General features: G+C 47.8%; 1 protein-coding gene across 34 annotated transcripts in view; it reads right to left on the reverse strand.

Annotated features, from left to right (window-relative positions):
• Epb41l1 (erythrocyte membrane protein band 4.1 like 1) overlaps positions 1–23,832 on the reverse strand; it is a 107,117-nt gene that overhangs the window by 68,635 nt on the left and 14,650 nt on the right. For 6 of the 34 annotated variants that reach the window (XM_048811005.1, XM_048811010.1, XM_048811003.1 and 3 more), the window contains exon 1: positions 1,599–1,722. The exons of 1 other annotated variant lie outside the window; for it this stretch is intronic. In XM_048811005.1, coding sequence (XP_048666962.1) covers positions 1,599–1,614 — 16 coding nt within the window. In that variant the 5' untranslated portion in view covers positions 1,615–1,722. Of the gene's footprint in view, positions 1–1,598; positions 1,725–23,832 lie in introns of those variants that run through there. 27 more of the 34 variants (XM_015481098.2, XM_015481089.2, XM_015481082.2 and 24 more) reach the window with 9 other exon arrangements.

Consider the following 23,832-nt stretch of genomic DNA (forward strand, 5'->3'; position numbering starts at 1 on the left):
CCCCTCCTGGTGCCTGCCGCCCCTGCGGGGCTGTCTGGGTCCCCCCACCCGGGCCCTGGCCAGCCGGCCTCCTCGCCAGGCCAAGCTCCGGTGGGGGCTCCTTGGAGAGAGTGAGGGGGAAGAGAGAGGAAGGGGGGAGGATCCCTGACTCAGAAGGGGTGACTCAGCCTCAGTGGGCCTCCCATCCCACCCGAGTCAGATCCCCTCACCTCCCCTACAAGCACATCCCAGGGCAGAACCTGCCCGGAACTCACTCACTCCTCCTATCCGGGAGGAGGCACGGCAATTGCCTCCAGGGGAATCCTCTGGGCCTCTGCGGCTGGTGACAATGACCTTAAACGTTAGGGAACTAAGGTGTGTTTGCCGTGGAGTAGGGAGGCTCCTTGGGTATGCGCCCAGGTTCCAGGAAGGAGTAAGTGATGGCCAAAGGGCCTGTGTCATAGGTCATGGCTCAAAACCAAGCTAAGCCCTGCTCCTTCCCTCTACCAGCACTGTTAAAACTCAAAAAGCCAGCTGGACCAGGGCATCCCCCTTACTCAATCCACAGGCAGGGGCCTCTAAGTAGAGAACCCTGGAGGGCAGAGGCCCTGGGTGGCAGTCCAGCTCTGCCCCTGGTTGACTGAGTACCCTTAGCAAGTTGCTTCCATGCTTTCAGCTTCAGTTTGCAAAAATGAAGGAGTGGGATGTGCCTGTCCCTAGGGCCCCAGTTATGGGGAAGGCCTAGAGAAGATGGGGTCAACCCACAACATCCTCAAAGATTTCTGCCCACATCGGCAGCCCACAGACCCCTACCCCCTAACCATCACACCAGCCCTAGACATACACATATCTTCTTTCATTCTTCCAGTCATTCCTGCATACCTACTGTGTGCTGGCCACTGTTGTGCAACATAGCACTGAGAGTCCAGAGGTTCAAAGCCATCCATATGTGAACGGAGCCATCTGTCCCCCCATGCTGCAGTTGGCTCAGTTTCAACCTCACCAGGGGGTTATCCATTTCTGCTCTGCTCATCCCATACTCCAGGAACAGGCCTCTCCCTCCTTCCTCACTTCCTCTCAAAGTGGCTGCTCCATTATGGTGCCCTTCCCTAGGTGCTGGTCCCAACCCCAGAGCCTCCACAGATGAGGATATGCCTTCTTCCCAGAAGCCCTCAGAGAACTCAACATAGCCATTGTGTCCTTTTGCCCCAACCCCAAGGCAGGCCTTCTCCCCTCCGAGATAAACATGAAAAACTCCTTCATCAGGTATCCCAAGCATGGCTTCTCCCTGCTGCCCATTAGGCTCAGGCGTGGGCAAGAGTGGAAAGAAGCCAGCTGCTCCTAGCGCTGGAGGACTCACCCTCCTTCCAGACAGGAGGATGGTCCAGTCAGCCCAGGCCAACTCTCAAAGAACCAGGCATCCTTAAAAGATCTCCTTTTTATCTCCTGGCCTCTAAATTCAGCACCTCAGGAGGCCCCACACAGGCCCTCAGAAGTGTGGCCTTGGGCAAGTCACTGTCACTTGGGTGCCTGCTGAGTGAGTTCAGTTCACATGCCTTTATTCAAACAAATGAATGAAAGAATCCATCAAATTTAGGAATTACACCAGGTGAACTTACTGTTCCGTATGCACATCTGCTGAAAGCTTCCCGACTGCCTGCCTGCTGGTATTTTGTTTCCAGGTTCACTCTCCTCTCCTCTGCTGGTTGCCAGCCACGGGCTCCCAAGTTCCTGTGGGCAGGAGGCTCTGGGCCACACAGCCAAGGCCCTCCCCATTCCTCCTACTCAATTCCTCCCCGGTTCCCTTCCCCTCTCCCTTCCCCAGACAGGATCACGCCCCTCATCCCCTGGGGCAGGGCTGCATTCCCATCCTTCTCAGCCACAAGGAGCCTCTCACTTTCCCAGGATAACTCCAGGACCAAGGCAGGATGTTCTCAGACTTCATTCTGAATTTATACCCAAAGGACTCAATTCATTTCCGGTCAATGGGATCACACCAAAAATTGAGTTTCTTCTGTGATTATTATTAGTTCTATTTCTGTTATTTTCTATGATTATTTTTCTATTTCTATTATCCAGTTTTCCTAGGCAGGGAAAATGAGGCACAGGAACAAGATTCAACCCAAGACCATATCTCTTGAAAGCCTCAATTCCCCATGGAGAAATGCCAGGGGCCCACATAAGGGAAGAGGAGTCCACCCCACAAAGAAGGGATTTTCCATTCCTTAGATGTGAATTCTGCTTCTAACCCTGCCTGTACCAGTTCTTTTTTTTTTTTTTCCCCAGTACCAGGGATTGAACTCAGGGATGCTTAACCACTGAGTCACATCCCAAGCCTTATCTTTTTTTTATTTAGAGATGGGTCTCACTAGGTTGCTTTACAGCCTCGCTAAATTGCTGGGGCTGGCTTCAAACCTTCGATCCTCCTACCTTAGCCTCCTGAGTTGCTGGGATTACAGACTTTCACCAGAGTACCCAGCTATACCAGTTCTTTCTATGTTACTTGGGCAGGTTATTTGACCTCTCTGAGCCCATTTTATCACTTATAAATTGGGAGGAAACTCTCCCTATCCCATATCTGTCACTGGGCTACTGTGACAGGAGGAGTAGCTGGCAGATGAGAAAGGACAGGACCCCTTGTCCCCTCTCTGCTCTTGCCTACAAGGTAGGAGAAATTCTTTCTTCTTAAATTTTAACCTACATGATGGAACTTGAAGGTGCAAAAGTCCAGAATATAGGAAGAGATGAATGGAAGTGATTCTCTCCACTGGGAAAGTGAAACACATAATTGTCAGCCACAGGGCCCCAAGGTCGCTGGTGGGGTCAAAACTCAACCAAATACTTCAGGCAGGGCCCCCCTTTGACCTTTCAAAGGAGGAAATCAAGGCCCTGAGAAAAGCAGCAACTTACAAAGAGGTAGTCGGTGGCTTCAGGACTCTCAGCCACTCTGTTCTGGGTGGGCAGGTGGGGTGAGGGGCAGTCTCAGTTAAAGGACTCAATCTGTCATTCAGCAAGTGGCAACGGTCACACAGAGCCAAGCCCTGGACACTAGGGAAAGAGGAACTGGAGCGTCTCTGCCCTTGAATTCACAATCAACCCAGCAGGGAGAAAGGCAAATAACCCAGCACATCAAAGAGTACTGTAAAATTCATCTTACTGCTGTTTTCTGAGCACTTCCTCTGTGCCTGGCACTAGGCACACATTCATTTGTTTAATCACCCAAACAATTCTCTGGCACTGAATTTGCTAATCCCTTTTACAGCTGAAGTAACTGAGGCTCAGTTGGGTTAATGACTTGTCAAAGTTCACCTTGCTAGTAAATGGCAGGACCAGGATATAACTGCCAGATCCACCTGATGCCATTCTCTGAGCTCCAACCCTTACAAACTTCTCCCTGCCTCTAGAGCTATGCTAATCAATATGGTAGTCACCAGCCACAGGTGGCTGTCGAGCACCTACCTGTAAAGTGGCATGCAGACTAAAACATGCTTAAATGTAAAATATACACTGGATCTTGAAGATTTCGTGGCAAAATAAAAAAGAACATAACATATCTCAATAATTTTTCTTTTTTTTAAATATTTATTCTTTTTTTTAGTTTTTGCCGGACACAACGTCTTTGTTTGTATGTGGTGCTGAGAATCGAACCCGGGCCGCACGCATGCCAGGCGAGTGCGTTACCCTTGAGCCACATCCCCAGCCCCTCAATCATTTTTCTATTCATCATTGGAATAATTTTATTTGTTCCATTTTAGTCGTGTGTATGTTTTATTGTTTTTGTTTTGTTTGAGATGGGGATCTCACTACATAGCCCAGGTTGTTATCTCAAATTCCTGGCTCCTCCCACCTCAGCTTCCCAAGTTTTGGGACTACAGGGCTATAGGCACCGGCCACCATGCCTAGCTGCTAGAAAAATGTGGCTACTAGAAATTTTAAACTGCATGTGAGGTCACATTATAGTTCTTTGGGTGGGTACTAACCCAGCCCATGGGGATCAGGAAAGACTTCCCGGAGGAGGGGATAGCTAAGCCCAGCTGAGTTAAAGGAGAGGTCATGGGGCAGAGGGTATTCTAGGGCAAGAGAGCTGTAGGGCATCTGGCCCCCTTCCCAGAGGGCAGCAGGGCCTGGGTGGGCTGAGCCGCAGCCCCAGGCAGCTGAGAGCTGGGCCAGAGGGAGGAAGCTACCAGAGCCAAACTTTTCAGAGCAGCATGACCCACAGGCCTAGCAAGTTCTGCCTGGGCAAGGCTGTTCTCGCTGACTGTTGGCACTCTCTGGAAGGACTGCAGGGCAGCTGTGTCTGGGTGGGGAAACAAGCAGGGTGGACAAGCAGCAGCACCCACTTGGCAGGGACCTTCCCCTTCTAGCTCCTCTTTTTTTTTAAGATTTTTTAAAATATGGACACAATGTCTTTATTTATTTTATTTATTTTTATGTGGTGCTGAGGATCGAACCCAGTGCCTCACAGGTGTAAGGCAAGCGCTCTGCTCCTGAGCTATAACCCCAGCCCCCATCTATCTCCTCTTGATGCCTCTAAGAAACCTTCCCAAAACGCTGCAGCCAGCAAGGACTTCACCTTTCCCAGGAACCTTCCAGGCTACACTTTGAGAACCACATGCTCCTGCATGAGATCCTATTCTAGTGTGGGATGCTGATGATGCCTCCAAACTGCGCCGAGGGCCACACAAAGCACTATTCATACCTAGTGCAGTGTGGTAGGAGAGCTTTGAGGGCAGTGATTTCCCTAGGAAGATGGCTGGGCTAGAGATGGGGACACTCTTTAATACAGGAGCTGTGTGACCTTGGGCAAGGCCTTACCCTGAGCCTCAGTTTCCCTCTGTACAGTGGGAATAATAGCAGAACCCCCTCTTAACCCTGCTATAGGATGACATGAAAGAGTACCCACAAAGCGTGACTGACAATGCTCAGTGCTTCCTTCTCCACCACAGGTAGCTTCCCTAGGATGCCCCTGAAGTCCCTTTAGTTTCTCCAAGCTCACATCCTCACGGTTGTCTTCCCCCAGGAGGACCGCACCCCTCTCCACCTCTTCCACCCATATTCCCCCAATCCATCTCTGCCTCTTGGCCTGCGACACCCTCCTCTCATCCTTGTTTCCTTTTCTATATTTTGGGCTCATTTGTCTGACTTCCACAAGACTGTCATTTCTCAAAGGTGGGACGCTTACCGCCGCTCATACATCACGCTCCTCAGTATGCACAGCCAGGTCTGGCACTGGACTGGGCATCCCAAAGGCTCCCACCACCTGCTCTGGTGGCTTGGACGATCGACTACATACAGTGCTGCCTAAATATAATGCAGGTCTCCACAGGGCACATCAAGGAGCTGCTCCACTCTACTTCCCGATGGAAGAGCCTCAGTGGCTGGCCACTCAGAAGAGGCAACTCCAGCACTTCAGCCTGACTCTCAAGACCTTTCCCAGCCTGGTCTCTATAGGCTCTGCAGCCTCGTCCTCAGACCCCATGTGATGTGCTCTGTCAAACGAGGCCCTGCCCAGCCGCTCGCTTTCACACATGCTCTTCCCTCCGCCTGGGAGACTTTCCCACGGCCATTCTTCCAGGAATCCTCCAGGAAGCCTATTTTCCTCCCCTCCTCTCTGCAGCAACCCCTCTAGTTAGGAATAACCTCTTGGCCTCTCCCCCTGCCCACCCCCCTCACCCTGCCCACCAGCGCCGGTTGTGTGGTGTACTGAAGGGTCTCAACCTTCCATTGCACTGTGAGCCTTAAAGGCCACTCTGCACCCTTCATCCCATGAAGGCCCAGCTCAGTTTCCAGCTCATAATATGTGCGCAATAAGTGTCCCTTGGGTCACCTTCACTCTTAGAGCCAGAGGCCAGGGAGCAAGTGGGAGTCAGGAGTTCACCAGGATACCAGGACACCTCTGAGGCTGAGTTCTGCCAACCAGACTCTTCCTTGCTACATTTCCTAATGCATCCTGTACTTCCAGCACCCCATGGGAAATCAGCCCTCCTCTAAGAGGTCTGGGAACCACATTCCCAGGGCCTGAACATGAAAGATCTAGTTGTGTTCCCACTAGATATAGATGTCCACCCAGCCTGCCATCGAGAGCCTGAGGTGTCAGCCAAGGTTTCATGGTCACAGCATCACAGACTCCTTGCAGTCAGAAGAGATCTTGGAGAGCATCACACACAGGCTGGAAGCACGGGGAGGCAACAGTAGAAAAGCAGTGTGTGTGTGTCTGTGGTCCCAGGAGTCAGAAGAGGCTGCTACATCACCATTAATCAGCATCAGCATTGCAGACAGCATTAGAGTCCCCACTAACTGCTACTGTGCCTTGCAATTTGCCTAGATTTTCCATTTTAAATCTCTTACTTCCCGGTTAGATGGAAATTATATACCCACTAGTGCAAGATCACTCTGCTAGTGGGCAGGGGACGCGGGATTCAACCAGAGGCATACCTGACTGCAGAGCTTGTGTTTGACCCTCAGTAACCCTGCTTAAAAGTTGGCTTTACAAAAATTTACTGTGGAGACACTGGCATGTTTTAGTTCTTGTCAGGGGACAGTTACACAAATAGGTTTGTTGTTGTTGTTTGTTTGTTTTGGTACTAGGGATTGAACCCAGGGGCGCTTTACCACTGAACCACATCCCTAGTCCTTTGCATTTTTTTATTTTGAGACGGGGGTCTCACAAAGTTGCTTAGGGCCTCACTAAGTTGCTGAGATTGGCCTTAAACTTGTAATCCTCCTGCTTCAGCCTCCCGATTTGCTGATGTTGCAGGCATGTGCCACTGCACCTGGTGTAGTATGTATTAATTTATGATCTGTGCATTTTTCTGCATTTATGTTATAAGTTCGATAAAGAAGTATATTTTAGATGGACTTGGTGGCACTTGCACTCCCAGCAACTTGGAAGGTTGAGGCAGGAGGATCTCAACTTCAAGACTGGCCTTGACAACTTAGCTAGACCTTGTTTCAAAATAAAAAAAGAAAGAAAGGGAGTTTCAATTCCCAGACACACACACACACACACACACACACACACGTTTATTTTTAAAATATGTTTTTGTCCCAGGGATGAATATATGCTAGGGATTTTCAGTATGTAAAATACTCTTAGCATTAGAGTCTGAAGCTAGCAAGGTGTTTTTTGTTTGTTTTTTGCTTTTCAACCATCTTTTCATTTCAAATAGGGACTGGTCTAAAGACCTATTAAACCCCCAAGCCAGGCCCCGTCGAATTTCACCTGCTGTCAGTAGCTGAGATCATAAATGCACTTGCACTGACACTCCTGGGCCAGGTGCCACCCAGGCAACACTCTGTTTCCAGAACCTGGCGCTGCTCTGCAGTCTTTGCAACCTTCTCCTCATCCATCCATCTGCAGGGACCAGACGGTCAGATCAGCCTCTGCACCACCAGTTAATCCCCAACTTCACAAGGAAGCCAGGCAGCAATGTCTGAATGTTCTCGTCTCCTCTCACCAGGCCAGACTGGGCAGAGAAGCCGTCTGTGTGTGTAAACACAGCCTTCTGCTTAGGCAGCTCCTGCTGGACTCCCCTTGCCAACGGGGCCCTCTGTGGCTTTTATCTCCCTGCCCAAAATAACCATTGGCTTCAGTGGTTCTCTGGGCATGGATCAGACTTTTGTGGGAGACTGTGAGCAGCTTGAGGACAGGATATTCAAATTATCCTCTCTGTATCCCCAATGCCCCAGTGCAAAGTTCGTGACATGTATCAGGCTCCTCTGTAACCATGGGGACCTGAGGTAGGAAGTGAGGACTCACTATAGGAAACACATCTACACCCTCCAAAAGCTCATAGTTCAATAAAATTAATAGAATTCTGATACGCCAACTACAATATAAGACAGAAAGCACTAACGGTTACAAGAAAAGAATAGAATGTTAAAGAAGATTTCAAGAAAGAGGCAGCATTTGGATTAAACATTAAAAGCAGGACAGAAGAACAAGTCAGACTGAAGAGAGAGCATAAAACAAGATGCAGTGGTAGGGAAAGACAGGGTAGGATCCGGAAACTGGCTGCCAATGGCCTGGTGCTAGGATGATGGAGGTTGAAGCTGGGGATGGAAAGGCAGATGGTTCCAAAGAGAGCCTTGAATGACATACCAAGTGGTTCCCTGCACTGTCTAGCAATTAGCCACATGTGACTTTTTAAATTTAAATTAAAGGAAATGGAATAAAATGTAAAATTCATAGCCACATGTTGTTAGTGATCACCATATGGGACCCTGCAGATTTAGAACATTTTATCATAACAGATAGTTCTACTGGACATCAATGGGAGACAGTGGCAGAGAAACCAGAGACCTTGGGGCAGAGGCATGACATGATTAGAGCTGGCCCTGATTAACAGTAATTGGCTAGAAGGTAGGAAAATTCAGGAATTAGAGTGGGACATTACAATATTCCAGATAAGAGAAACACTTCTCTTCCTTCCATTCTTGTTTTCCTATCAGTAAGCAGAGGGATGGTTCTCAAAATGTGGTCCCTGGCTCAGCAGCATCACCTGGGAACTCTTTTAGTTGAATTTTCAGAAGAAATCATGATCCATAAATACACACAAATTCCCAGACCCCAGCCAGACCTACTGAACCAGAAACTAGGGGATTTGGAGCAGCAACACGAGCTTTGATCAGTACCTCCTATGATTCTGACGCATGTTCAAGTTTGAAATCTGTCACACAGGGTCTCGGAGCCCACACTTTGGCTCCAGAGTGACTTTATCTTCTGGAGTAAGAGGACCTGGCTTCACATTCTGGCTCAGCTGTTTACTAGATTGCTTAATCTCTTTGTGTCTCAGTTTCCTTAAAATAACCCTACGTGGTTATTATAAAGAGAGTCTCTGACTTAGAGTAAGTTCAATGAATGTTACTTATCATTTTTAATCCTCATAGGCCACTTCATCTAACTCCCTTAATTCCTCCCATAGGAATGGCATCTGTCTCTCACTATTGGCCATGACTTCCTTCCTGTTCATCTTATGATATTCCCAAGCCCACTTTCCCTCAGCACCCATTTCATTTACTTTTCTCAAGCCCATAAGGTTGGTTTCTCTCCCAGAACAAAGAGGCACTTTCTGTGTCAAGGGGACATCTCATCAGAGGATCAGAGTCAAAGCAGAAGAGGTGGATTTAATTTGAACTGAGCTGCCTTTTAAGGGAACGAGATGCCCCACGAGTCTCCCTCTGCAAGACCACCTGGAAATGGGAAGGTCTGGAGGTGGATGCTCAGCTGCCCACTGCTATTGAAATCCTCAAGCGTGTTCCATCTAATCTGAATCAGCCAAGAGGGCATGAAAAACGGTATTGTGGTTCTATTGTAACTGGATCTTGACTCAGGAAATCAGCTAGAGAGGATGCTATTCTGAAAGCCAGAGAGTGCTGGGCTGGGCATCAAGAAACCTGGATTCTGACCTTGGCTCTGAGATCTTGGGCAGTCATTTTCCTCTATGCATTTGATTTCCTCACCGACAATATGAGTAGTTTGGACTAAAGCAGTTCTTAGCCATTTATGGATCATGATTTCTTCTGAAAATTCAATGAAAACCTCAGAGCTTCTCCCAGAAACAAATGCATATGGGCATTTGTGCAGATACACACACATAATGCAGGTGCACAAACACACACCTACATTATAACATCACACATCAAGAGACCTCATGAAGCCCATGTAGAGATCACCTCTGGGTCCCTGGACACTTGGTTAAGAAACCTTAGACTAGATGGTCTCTAATCACCCACGATAAGAAAACAGCTGTAGGGGCTGGGGCTGGGGCTCGGTGGTAGAGTACTCTCCTAGCACATGCAAGGCTCTGGGTTCCATCCTTAGCACCACATAAAAAATAAATGAATAAATAAAATAAAGATATCGTGTCCAACTACAACTAAAAAAGTATTTGTGTCTGCTTTGTATTTTTTATCTAATTTAAAATTACCCCACATTAAAGACTATACCCTCCCCCCAAAAAAGTAGATTTGAAATGGGCTTTGTTGGGACATAGGAGTTGAATGACTAATTGTGATGCTTCCTCCCAGTGCCTGCCCCCCACCCTTGTCATATTCCCTGCATCTCCCTTCTGCTCCCCTTCCCCATCCTGTTCACCACTGAGTGAGCACATGGTCTTGATAGACACCCCTGCCCCCACTGGCTGTCTCTGCTCCTTCCCAAAGAGTAGAGAGATTGTCTCCAGCTGAGAGCAAGCAAAAGGGGAGGAGCCTGGTCTGCCTCTCATTTCCCAACTAGAATCCCTGGCTCAGGGCCAACTAATAAAGAGGCTCCCTGATGCCACCCCATCTCTAGCCCAGCCATCTTCCTAGGGAAATCACTGCCCTCAAAGCTCTCCTACCACACTGCACTAGGTATGAATAGTGCTTTGTGTGGCCCTCGGCGCAGTTTGGAGGCATCATCAGCATCCCACACTAGAATAGGATCTCATGCAGGAGCATGTGGTTCTCAAAGTGTAGCCTGGAAGGTTCCTGGGAAAGGTGAAGTCCTTGCTGGCTGCAGCGTTTTGGGAAGGTTTCTTAGAGGCATCAAGAGGAGATAGATGGGGGCTGGGGTTATAGCTCAGGAGCAGAGCGCTTGCCTTACACCTGTGAGGCACTGGGTTCGATCCTCAGCACCACATAAAAATAAATAAAATAAATAAAGACATTGTGTCCATATTTTAAAAAATCTTAAAAAAAAAGAGGAGCTAGAAGGGGAAGGTCCCTGCCAAGTGGGTGCTGCTGCTTGTCCACCCTGCTTGTTTCCCCACCCAGACACAGCTGCCCTGCAGTCCTTCCAGAGAGTGCCAACAGTCAGCGAGAACAGCCTTGCCCAGGCAGAACTTGCTAGGCCTGTGGGTCATGCTGCTCTGAAAAGTTTGGCTCTGGTAGCTTCCTCCCTCTGGCCCAGCTCTCAGCTGCCTGGGGCTGCGGCTCAGCCCACCCAGGCCCTGCTGCCCTCTGGGAAGGGGGCCAGATGCCCTACAGCTCTCTTGCCCTAGAATACCCTCTGCCCCATGACCTCTCCTTTAACTCAGCTGGGCTTAGCTATCCCCTCCTCCGGGAAGTCTTTCCTGATCCCCATGGGCTGGGTTAGTACCCACCCAAAGAACTATAATGTGACCTCACATGCAGTTTAAAATTTCTAGTAGCNCTCTCTCTCTCTCTCTCTCTCTCTCTCTCTCTCTCTCTCTCTCTCTCACACACACACACACACACACACACACTTGCCCACGCATGTGTCCTCTCTCCAATAAGACCTCTGGACACCTGGCAGTGTGGTCACTCAGAACAGACAAGGGTTATTTTTAGAGGGTAAGTGACAGGACCCGGGTGAGACAGTGCCCTCAGAGCTACTGCTGCCCCACCAGCTCTGATGAATCACTCTCCACTACGTGAATGGTCCAGTCTGTCAGCCTGGCTAGGAAGGCCGTACCAGCTCGGATGCATGTCTTGGATTGGTGACCACACTGATCACACCAGACTGAGCACAGGATCACACCAGGGGCAAGACTGCCAGGCTGAGGCAGCGCAGCCAGCCCAGACCAACAGCTCAGCACCCCTGCCCTGACCAGCAGTCAGGCCAACAGGGTCCAACCACATGGCCTACCAGGTAAGCTCCTTTAACACAGTCCAGCCCAGCCCAGCCCACCAGGCTACCCAGAGGTCCCTTTAGAGTACCTACTGATGCTTCACCCTCTTCTGTTCCCTCTGCTGCCTCTGCTATCTGGTTATTGAGGAATGAGCACCCAGGAAACTGAGCAGACTCGGACACTATTAACATAGCTATCAACTGGTTTCATCTTTCTGGAGGGCACTTTGGAAAAGGACATTCCAAGCCTTAAAACCGTACATATTTTAACCCAGAAATTCCTCTTCCAGGAATTTATTCTCAGGAAACAATGGCTAACAATGACTGAGGCTGGGGTGTAGCTCATTGATAGAGCACCTAGAAAGCATGCTTGAGGCTGAGTTCCATCCCCAGCACACAAACACAGAAAAAGATGGGGTTATAAAAACATTTGTCTGGCTAGGCATGGTGGCATACACCTGTAATCTCAGCTATACCAGAAGCTAAGGCAGCAGAATTGCAAGTTTGAGGTCAGCCCAGGCAATTTAGCAAAACCCTATCTCAAAATAAAAAAGTAGGGGCTGGGGATGTGGCTCAAGTGGTAGCGCGCTCGCCTGGCATGCGTGCGGCCCGGGTTTGATTCTCAGCACCACATACAAACAAAGATGTTGTGTCTGCCAAAAACTAAAAAATAAATATGAAAAATTCAAATAAAAAAGTATAGCTCAGAGGTAGAGCACTTGCCTAGCAAGTAGGAGGCCCTGGGTTCAATCTCTAGTACTGCAAAAAAGATGAAAAAGAAAGAAAATTTTGTCTGAGCATTGTATGTAAGAGGGAAGTAGAAAATTGTAATCTATGTATATGTTCAATAATAGTAGCTAAATTTTACAAACAGTGTTCTCTATATATGCTGAAATACTATGCAGCTATTAAAAAATAATGATATGGGCTGGGGTGGTGGCTCAGTGGTAGAGCGCTTACCTAGCATGTGTGAGGCACTGGGTTTGATTCTCAGCACCACATATAAATAAATAAAAATAAAGTTCTATCAAAACTAAAAAACAATTTTAAAAAATGATGTCAATCTATATGTTATCATATGATCATGTTCATAACATAATTCAGAGTAAAAAAAAAGAAAGGAGAAACAAAATATTATAAAATGTACAATCCAATTTCTATAAAATGTGTGTGTGTTTGTGCATACATAGGAAAAATAAACCTGGAACGGAATATTTTTTAAATGTTACCAGAGGTTAGAATAGTGGAATCATTTTTTTTGTGTGTGCTTGTTTGGATTTTATTTTGTTTTGTCGTCTATTTTCTGGTGTATGTATGTGAGCAGACATTATTTATATAAGAATGACAACAAGAAAGTCCCTTTACTCTGATCTCACTCCCAGTTTCTGGCCTGAACCAATCAAAATCCTTCCTGGAATCTCATTGGCTGCACCCTCCTTTCAGCTGCCGTGGTCCCCTCTGGGCTTCCTCTATGGCTTTGAACTTTGCTGCCCTTCTCAGGTGCCCACTGGAGTTTCACTAATTGGAGGCCCATCCAGCCAATTCCCATAGTCCTCTGACACAAGCCCCACAGTGGAAGCCCTCTCCAGGACTACCTGTCCATGAATCTACTCCAGACAGAGTCCAAGTCCCTCATTTTACAGTAGGGAAAAGATAATTATTGTAATAAAGATCAGAGTGGTAGTGATCTCTCACGTTTAGACCCTTTCTTTTTATACAGCACTTTCTTACACACATGTCACTTAGTCCTTACAATGGCTTGTGCCCATTCTACAGATGAGGAAACTGAAGCCCAGCAAGTATAGCAGCACAACACTTGCTAAAGGTCACACTGTGAGCCAGAATTCAAATGCAGGTCTGATTTTGACATAAAAGGAGTTATATGGAAGAAATGATCAGGGTTAGCCTGAGCTCACAGTCTATGGAAGTAACCAGAACCCTTCCTCCTGCCCCTTCCCAGCTAAGCTCCCAGTTGCTGCACCACCATCCCGTGGCCAGAATCCCACAAAGCCCATCTGGGGCCGTGTGCCCTGCTTCTCCACACCAACTCATCATTCCTCCCAGCTCTGGCAACGGGTCCTTGCTGCCTCGTCAGGTCTCCTAGCAACGAGCCATCCTTCAGCGCCACTCTTTCCACCTCTGGGCTCTTCCAGCTCAGGCCTGTCTCTCCAAGGGAGAGGACAGCTGGCCGACTCCTGTCGTGGGGGTTATGGTACCCACACATGGCAGGGGGATGGGAGGCAAGAAATGGAACCAACGTGCGCAGCCCCCACTCTGGGCCTGCTCCCAGCTCCACATGTGGGGCACTGGCTTCGGCCACAATGACCTTTTCTTGAGCTTCTGACAATCTACCTGCTGACTGAGACAAAAAACAGAGCCGAATCCTAGGGAGTGAATTCTAGTCAATTGCAATTTATTTTTCTACTCTTTAAATACGTGGATTTTCCCCACCACAATACTTGATATTCAAAATAATAATAATAAAAGTGTTAGCAACAATAAAATTTCCATTATTTTTATTCAGTGCTCACAACCATGCCTGTTAAGCAGACACTAGTTTTCCCATTTTATAGATAATCAAACTGAGACCTAACTTGCCTAAAGACACCTGGGTAATAAAGGATTTGAACCCGTGTGTCTGACACCAACGCGTAGGTCCTGACAACTGCGTTTCTTAGAAATCATCTGGTCCTACTCCCTTACTATACAGATGGGGAAACTGAGACCCAGAGAGGAAAAGGATATGTAATCAGCCAACATGTATTCATTTACTGAGCAACTACTAGGTAAGATGCATTGAGATAGGGCTGTGAGTGAGGGGAAGTTTAATCTCCCCTTTTTGGATACATGGACTATTTCTATAAGTTAATAATTGTTAAAACTAATCAATGATCTCATGGAATTCATTATACTATTCTCTCAATTTTTCTATATATTTGATTTTCCATAATAAAAAAGTTAAAGAAAAAAAAAAGATGTCAGAAAGGTGGCTGGTGAGCATGCAAAATTTAAGTCTGTCTTGAACTAGTAAAATCACCCAGACCTAGGGATATTTTGCAGACAGGGTTTTGTTTTTTGTTTTTGTTTTGTGGATCCAAATCAGGGCCTCACACATGCTAGGCCAGTGCTCTACTATTGAACAATATCCCCGCCATTTTTATTTTTACTTTAAGACAGAGTCTCACTAAGTTGCCTAGGCTGGCCTTGAACTTATTATCCTTCTGCCTCAGCCTCTTCATGTGAGGCTTTCTCCAACAGTTTTGAAGGTCAGGAAAAGGCAAGCATCTTGGAATTCACTTAGTAGCCTCTTTGCCCATTTTTCTATAACATTTTCTAGAGAAAACACTCTGTGTGGTGGTTAGAAGACAAATGAACCAGAAGAACCTCCTGGCTGGCTGGACCCTCTCCCTTCCCTCACTGTCTCTCTAGAGAACAGCATCTCTGGCTCTCTGAGAATCCACAGGCCAGTCACCACACAAGGTGGAATGAGATCCCATCAGCCTCTGGGACAGAGGCAGCTCTAAATCCAGAGAACCATGATTAGAGGGTAAATCACACGCTTGCTTCTGTAGGTTTCCAGCTCACAGAAACTCAATGGCAGTTAAAGGGCCTTTACGTAAGTTGCTTAAAGTTACCAGAACACACACAAGGTCAGAGAGACAGTGGAAATGTGAGCGTGAGTGAGAAACAACACAACAAAGGCAGAAGAGTGTAGGGACAGGTGGGTGCAGAGGCCACTAGGAGGCAGCACAGCACGATGGTTACAAGTAGGGCTTTGGCAGCAGGTCGGAACTCCGGTCTGCCTCCAGGCTTCCGAGCTGTGAGGCTAAGCAAGTAACCAGACCTCTCTGAATTTTTATTTTCTCAGCTGCAACTTGGGGCTAGTTCTACCCACATGCACAGTGGATATAGGGATATAGGGAGAGAATGAGGCCAAGTGCTAAACCTAGTTCCTGGCACACAATAAGCATACAATAAATAGTGGCTTTCTAAAAAAGTGCTAACCATAAAATCCAGCAATTTCACTTCTGGGTATTTAGCCAAAAGAATTGAAAGCAGAGTGCCAAAGAGATATTATACACCCAATGCCATACCAGCATTTTCTATAATAGTCAAGAGGTGGAAGCAAAATACAAGAGTTTGTTGATAACAAAATGTGGTGCATACCTACAATGGAATATTATTCAGCCTTAGAAAGGAATGAAATTCTGGTACATGCGACAACATGGATGGACCTTGAGAACATTACACTAAGTAAAATAAGCTGTTCCCAAAAAACACAAATACTGTACAACTCCACTTGCATGAAATATCTAGCCAAATTCATAGAGGCAGAAAGCAGAATGGTGGTTGCCACAGGCCGTGGCAAGGGAAAATGGGAATTTTATTGTTTAATGAACACAGAGTTGCAATTTTTTTGAGGTAAAAACATTCTGGAGCCGGGCGCGGTGGCAACACCTGTAATCCCAGAGGCTCGGGAGGCTGAGGCAGGAGGATCACGAATTTAAAGCCAGCCTCAGGGGGCTGGGGATGTGGCTCAAGCGGTAGCGTGCTTGCCTGGCATGCGCACAGCGCTGGGTTCGATCCTCAGCACCACTTACAAATAGAGATGTTGTATCCGTGGAAAACTGAAAAATAAATACTAAAAAATTCTCTCTCTCTCTCAAAAAAAAAAAAAAAAACCAGCCTCAGCAAAAGCAAGACACTAGGCAACTCGATGAGACCCTATCTCTAAACAAAATACAAAATAGGGCCGGGGATGTGGCTCAGTGGTCGACTGCCCCTGAGTTCAATCCCCGATATCCTCCACCTCCCAAAAGAAAAAACATCTTGGAGATGTGTGCTGGTAATGGTTGCACAAGGAAAACATACTTAATCCTACTGAACTGTTCACTTAAATATTGTTAAAATTCTATTTTTTAGGTTATATGTATTTTACCTAATTTTTTTTAAAGTTAAAAATGCTAGCCAGAAAAATGAAAAAGAGACTAAAAGACTAAGAGGTGGATCCAGAGATATATGGAAAACTAAAAGAGTGAGACCACAGTTACACAGAGATGGAGCAATCCCAAGGAGGGGCGGACACACAGCACACACCTTGGGCACCCAGTCTCTTGATCTACTTGAGTCTCCAATTTATTTTGCCATCCTTAATTTTTGTGGTGCCAAGTTTAAGTTTTTATATTCATATTTGAAGAGTTTACTCACCCTGTAAGCTTCATTCTGGAAGGTTGCAAGAACTTTGGGGATAGATAGACCTTGGGTTCAAATACCAGCCCCACCACTTCCTTCATTTATTGATATATTAGAAGACAATGTGGACAGACGCTAGCACTTAGGTTACCATCCTAGCTCTGCCACTTCAGGCAAGCAAGTCACTCTTTCAATTGTTGCTTCAGTTTTCCTCTTCAGTAAAGCCTGTCTTGGCTAGTCAATGGGTAGAGAATGAGAAAAATATAAAGACAGGAGCTTGCTATGAAGTAAGCACAAATAAGTGATGACTATTGTTTTTACTATTATCTTTAATGCTATGTGCTATGTTGGGGTATCTTTGATTGGAGATAGACATGTGTGTGTGTGTGTGTGTGCGTGTGTACACACACACACCAGGGATTGAACCCAGGGGTGCTTAACCACTGAGCCACATCCCCAGCCCTTTTTTGTATTTTATTTAGAGACAGGGTCTCAAGAGTTGCTTAGAGCCTCACTAAGTTGCCGAGGCTGCCTTTGAACTCATGATTCTCCTGCCTCAGCCTCCTGAGCCACTGGGATTACACCCAGCATGTATATTTTTATTTATTTATTTGGTGCTGGAGATTGAACCCAGGGCCTCACTCATGCTAAGCACATGCTCTATCACCGAGCTAAAGGGGGCATGTTTTTGGCAGGTACCAAGAAGGAACCTTGGTCTCAGCTCCAGTGCTCTCAGTTCCCCTCATGGATCATGGGGTATTAAAGCTGTCAAAGGTCCTATTTTATAGACAACAGAATTGGCCCTTGACACCTTACAGACAACAGTCATTGAAAGGACTTGTTCAAGGTCACGGAGCAAGTTCATGGGGATTGAGTAGAACCCAGATCTCAACTCTTACTGACTTAATCTTGTGATACAGGCTCTTTCTCTCCAGGCAGCTGTGTTTGCACACAGATCTGAGGGGAAGGGAAGGTGGTCTTCCAGGCCCCAGAGATCAAAATGTAGCTGGCCTCAGCCAGAATGGAAATGGAGCAATCTTGCCCTGACGGCAGGCGGGGCCCCATGCTGTTGGACCAGGCCAACTGGGCTAGTAGCCAGAGAGGCGCCGTGGGCACAGCTCAGGGACCTCTCACCAGCTATATAATAAACTAATTATGGGATTAGGGATAAAATTAGTCACTTGTGTAATTATTTTCCTTAGAACAAGAGCAGAAAGGACCTTTTTAAGAGTGGCTCCTTGGCCCTCCCAAGAGTATTCATGCAGAGTCACAGATGAGTGTGCACGCGCACGTACACACACACACACACACACACCAGTGATGGTGCTGGAGGGAGGGCAGGGCCTTCCTGCTGCCATGCCTCACACATGTCCCACACCTGCCTGAAGGCCTGGTGTTACACTCCCCAATGTCTGCCTCATGGACACCTGTGCCACACTATGACAGGTGCATGGCCTCTCTCAGGGACCTTTATCATGTAGAATCTGTAGAACAAACCTTTATGCCCCTCCCCAACCACAGCACATTAGACCTGGGTTCCCAAGCCCTCCCTCTACCCTAAAGGTTGGTGGTACAATTCTAGCAGGACCTGGGGTCCACTGATCCAAAGAGATCCCTGGAATTGGCTGCTATGGTAGGCAGAATAATGCCCCCCCCCTCCAGATGTACATGTGATCATCCCAGAATTTGAGTATGTTACCTCACATGACAGGGATTTTGAGATGGAAAGCTCATCCTAGGTCATCCAGCGGGCCCAGGGTAATCACAAGGGTCCTTCTCTGGAACGGAGGGAAGCAGAGGGTGAGAGAGAAGGAGACAGGATAACTGGAGCAGACGCTGGAGGGAGACCATTGCTAGAGGAGGGCACGAGCCAGGGAATGGGGACAGCTATGGCACTGGAGAAGGCAGCCCCGCTAACACCTTGATGTTTGCCCCATAAAATAAAAATTTTCAGATTTCAGACCTATAAGATAATAAACTTGTGTTGTTTTAAGCCACACAAGGTGGTTAAGACAGGCCTGGCTCCACAGCCCTCTCCTGTCTCTCCTTAAGAGTAAATACGGGGCTGGCAGAGGATGGTGGGGAGAAGGGAACAGGCTCTCCAGACCTGAGAGAAGGAGAACCAGTTCCTGCCCATTCCCCTGGATGCCAGAGGTTTGAAGTACCTCGGTGGTTTGGCAAGTTAACCAGCGCCCATACAGTGTCCACAGCCTTTGACCCAGAATTCCCCTCTTGGGGCACCGCCCTAAGAGACCTCAGGAGCACACAGAAAGCCATTTATGCAGTGCTCATTTCAATGCTATTCGTGAGTGCAAAGCTGAAAACAACCCGAAAGCCCATCAACAGAAAGAGGTATGAGTGGAACAAATATTTAATGGAATGCTCTGTGAGGACACATGGCGGTTTCCCATTCATGGGGAATGAAAAACGCAGGATGCAGAGGACACACTAGGCAGGATTATGCCTATGCAAGGAAAAAGCAAAGGGAAAAAGTTGGAAGGAAATGCACCAAATTCCCAACAGTACTCAAGAGTGATTTTTTTGTTCCACCTCCTGTTCTCTGAAATCTGGGTCCTGTTATTACTTTCATAATTTAAAAAATAGTATTAAAAAACAACAATATCTGCAGTAGATCCCTGAGGGACCCATACACTGAGAGGTCAAGGAGAGAGGAAGAACAGGCAAGAGACAGCGGGCCAGAGAGGCACAGGAGACAGAAAAAGCTAGAAAGAAGGGTGTGGCATTGTGGAGACCAAGCAAAAAGAGGAGTTCAGGAGGAGCATGGGGGTGGGGGCTGGTGTCAATGTGACCCAAGAGCTGCTAGTGGTGAGTCATGTGCCTCTCTGCCCCCAACTACTCCTCATTCCCCTCTGAGAAGTCTGACAGAGCACTCTCACCATGACCAGTGTCCCCAGGAGTGGCATATACAATATAAACCAAGCACCCAAAAGAAGCAAGAGCTGCCACACCCAGCCATCCTCACCAAGACCAGGCAAATAGAGAGGGACTTGTTGAAGGGCCTGGATGGGACTTGCACATGTCTTAAGGATTGGACTCTGCAGGTCATAGTGCTTATGTTTTTCACTAGAACCCACATAAACACTCCACACACACACACACACACACACACAAATGCTCTCTTCTTGGCCCATCCTTCAGCCGTGTTGAGACATGTCCCTTAAATTCTGGGCCTCTTTGAAATAAGCTACACAAGCTTGCCCCGAGAACCATATCCCCATTGACACGTATTCACCCCAACCCACTCCACACACCAGCCTTCTTTCTTCTGAGAATTCTTTCCTCCATCTCTGCCTACCTCTTCCCAGAACCCAGGAAAACATGAATATAGGAGGCAAGAACCCCAGCAAGTCCTGTCCGAATTCAATATCCAAACCCTGCCTCCTGCTACACTCGCAATGGACAGCGGCCAGGCTGGACTGCTGCAAAACCCAGAGGTCAGGGGAGCCACAGAGCTCAAGGCTACACCAGGCACTGAAGACAAAGCACCTAAGAAACCACCTCTGACCCTCAATCTGGTGAGTCAAGAAGGAAGGCTGAGTCACTCCCAGATGTCCCCGATTACAGCCCATTTTCAGAAAACTGACATTGCGTACTGCAGCCCGCAGCCTAAATGTATGGGTCATTCTCCAGGTCAGCCTTTGGTAATGAGTTTGGCTGGGCCAAATCAAGGCCAGCACCAATTAGGCTGTCCCCTTTCCTGGCAGTGAGCTCAGTGTCATTACTTTGTTCCATTTTCATCTCATCTGAAAAATCCTCATCAGAAGTCCCTGGAGAATCTTAAAAGTGTTATTCAAACATTAGCTCTGACACAGGCCTCCCCCACTCAGACAGCATCTGCCCAAGGCAATACTTTTTCCTTCCTGCTTCTTGGCACTGCCGAGAAGGAACAGTATCTGAGGTGAGGCATGTAGCACCACAGGTCCTGCTGCCCAGGACCCCTCCTCAGCATTGGTTTTCTCCATTTCTTTGCCTGTGTGTGTGTATATGTGCACGTGTGCACGTGTGTGTGTACCAGGGATTGAACCACATCCCCAGCCCTTTTTATTTTTTATTTTGAGACAGGGTCTCCTTTAGTTGCTTAAGGCCTTATTAAATTGCTGAGGCTGGCCTCACCTCAAACTTGCAATCCTCCCTAACTCAGACTCCTGAGTTGCTGGGATTTCAGATATGCCCCACCACATGCAGCTTCTCTTTGCCTTTTATAAGAGACACCAGGGAAGGAGACTGGGGGCTTCCTATATGGCAGGCATGTCATCTTGTCGACCTTAGTGACAAACCTACCAGGTTGCATTATTATTCCTGTATTATTGAAGTGTGAACTGCAGCTGAGCTACCCTCATATGGTCACCCAGCCATCAGGGGGCCAAGTTAGGCCTGGACTGCTGACTCCAGGACTCTCCTCCAACATGCACTGCTCTGCATGTTGCCCAGCCTCCTTCCCTTGAGTGGAAACAGAGCGCCCATCACTCATTACTCCTTGGCTTATGACCCTGAGCCTGGGTCCAGGTGGAAGAAATAAGGAGAAGAGGGACTTCAGGATTTAGGGCTTCTAGTAGAGACTTCGGAGAATACAACTTGCCTGGGAGAAAAGAACAAAGCTAAAAGCTGACTGCAGCCCTCTGTGAACCTGTAAGGTTCAACTTACAGGGAACCTCCAAGAAAGAATGTGGCCAGAGCCTTTCGAGAAGCCAGATGAGGGCTGTGGAAGACTGGCTTGTGTGGTCAGGGAAGTCAGAGCAGGAAGGACCAATGACTTCATTTTTACAGAAAAAAAAAAAAAAAACAGGCCCAAGGAGGAGAAGGGACGTGGTTAGAGACAAAAATGAGTCAGGATTAGGATGCAGTTCTCCCAGTTCTTAGGTTAGCTTCCCTGGACCTAGGAAAGAGAAAGGCCTGGAGAGATTCTACCTGTGATAAATTAATGACTAAATAAACCAGAGGAGCCATCACCTCTGGAGCACAGACCCTACACGGTGCTTTTATGGGGACCCCAGCTTCAATCTGATCTCTCACCCCATGGAAGGTGTGGGCAGAAGGGAGGCCCCTCCATTCGCCAAAGCTCAAGCTCCACCAGGAACCAATCAGAGCCTCAGAAGGAGGCAGAAACTTTGGTTCCCTTGGCAACTCAGACAAAGGCATCCCTTCTGCACTGCCAGCAGCTGGATAAGGATGTAGACTGGATTCCATCTACCAGACAGAGTTGGTTTCTCTTTCCTCGGGAGGAGGGGAAACCACCCAGTCCTTTTGGTTTTAGTTTGCAACCTCCAGTCAGGCCTCTGGGCCCATCTCAGATGGGGAGGGAAGGTGTGGATGGAGCTTGAAGTTGGAGGCTCAGGACAATGGTTGAGCCTTCTCCAGCTTGCCAGGGTCCCCTGCCACCAGGTTATGCCTCAGGATGGACAGGGGCAGGGCAGATATTCATCAGTTCATCACCCACAGACTCCTCCACCAAGGCAGTACCAGCTGCAGAGCCACAGGAGAGCCTGTGGGGTAGAAGTGAGATGGCTGGGCCCAGCCCAGCTCTGGCATCCATTCATAATTGGATCTGAGCATTCTATCACTGTTCTCTTGGGGCCTCATTTTTCCCATCAGTAAGGAGAAACCACTGGGACATCAATGACCTACGGTTCCTAGTGCACACCCATCAAAAAGATAATGGGGAGAAGTGGGAGGGCAGGAGTTTGCTTTATCCTACTTCTAAAAAGTTGCCTAGCCCCATCCAGAACATTCCACTAAAGAGAATTGCCTCTTTGTACATACTCTGAAGAAAATTGATGGACTCCAAAACCAGCTTCCAGATAGAATCCTCAGCCTTGCCACCTACAAACCAAATTGCCACTGCCCACCTCCCTTGTGGCCCTAGGAGGTGTACAGCATCCCCAAAGAGGGTCCCCCTGGCCCAGGAGAGGAATCAATCACTTAGATTTTGGAAGGATTTTCTACACCAAGAGTCAGAAGAAAAGGAGAGGTTTCTCAGGAAGCTTCATGTTTCCCAGAAAGTCCTACTCTTGACATCAAAATGGACAAACTTCATCCATGTTTTCAGCTCTAAATCCCTCCACCAGCCCAGAGCCCCGCAGCCCCCAGGCAGAGGCCCCTTTCCTTCCCTCCCTTCTCCCACACCCACCAGGCCCCACGGTCTGTCCTCTCTCATCACTCCCTCAGATCTGTCCCCTGGTCTCCACTTTCCTGTTCCTGAAGTAAGCTCATCAGTTCTCACTGGGCCACACCAACAGCCTGCCCACTGGCTCACTGGCCAGAGATCTCCAGCCTTGCCCCTCCAATCCATCCTGCCACGGCCAGAAATCTGGTCACATCCTTCCCAACCTAAGGCCCTGCAGGGCCCTCATCATGCTCTAGATAAAGTCTCAGCTCCTGGCTCAATATACACATACTGCAGGATCTAGGCCTGCCCACCACTTCACTTTCCCTCTGCCATTCCCCCATGCCCAGCAACCGGGGCAAATCCAAAGTACCTCCATGCCTAGCAACTGGGGCAAATCCAAAGCACCCTCAGCCCATTTGAGGCCTCTGCATTTTTTTCTTTGAACTTGTGGCTCCTTTTGTGTGTGTGTGTGTGTGTGTGTGTGTGTGTGGTACCAGGGATTGAACCCAGGCATGCTTAACTACTGAGACTTGTGGTTCCCTTTGCCTGCAATGTCCTCCCTGAATCCACTATTGTTTAATGAACAATCACAGCTCGCCTTTACTAAGTAAGCGCTTAGCAGGTGCCAGGCTTTCTGCTAAGCTCCTGTCTGCACTACTTTACTAAGCCTCATCAAGACCCCGTGAGGAGGCACTGATAGCAGCCTGTCTACAGACACGAAAACAGGATCAGAAATGGGAATGAGCCTGGAGACGTCACATGGTTGATAAGGGGGAAGCAAATAAATTCAAGCATCAAGCATTTTGAGGTCAGGGTCTGGGGCTGAGGCTCAGTGATAGAGCACTCACCTGGCATGAGTGAGGGACTGGGTTCAATCCTCAGCACCACATAAAAATAAAGGTATTGTGTCCACCTACAACTGAAATATATATATATATCTGTCTCTTATACACATCTTCCA

The sequence above is a fragment of the Marmota marmota genome, unplaced genomic scaffold (assembly GCF_001458135.2).
Source record: "Marmota marmota marmota unplaced genomic scaffold, marMar, whole genome shotgun sequence".
Lineage (NCBI taxonomy): Eukaryota > Metazoa > Chordata > Mammalia > Rodentia > Sciuridae > Marmota > Marmota marmota.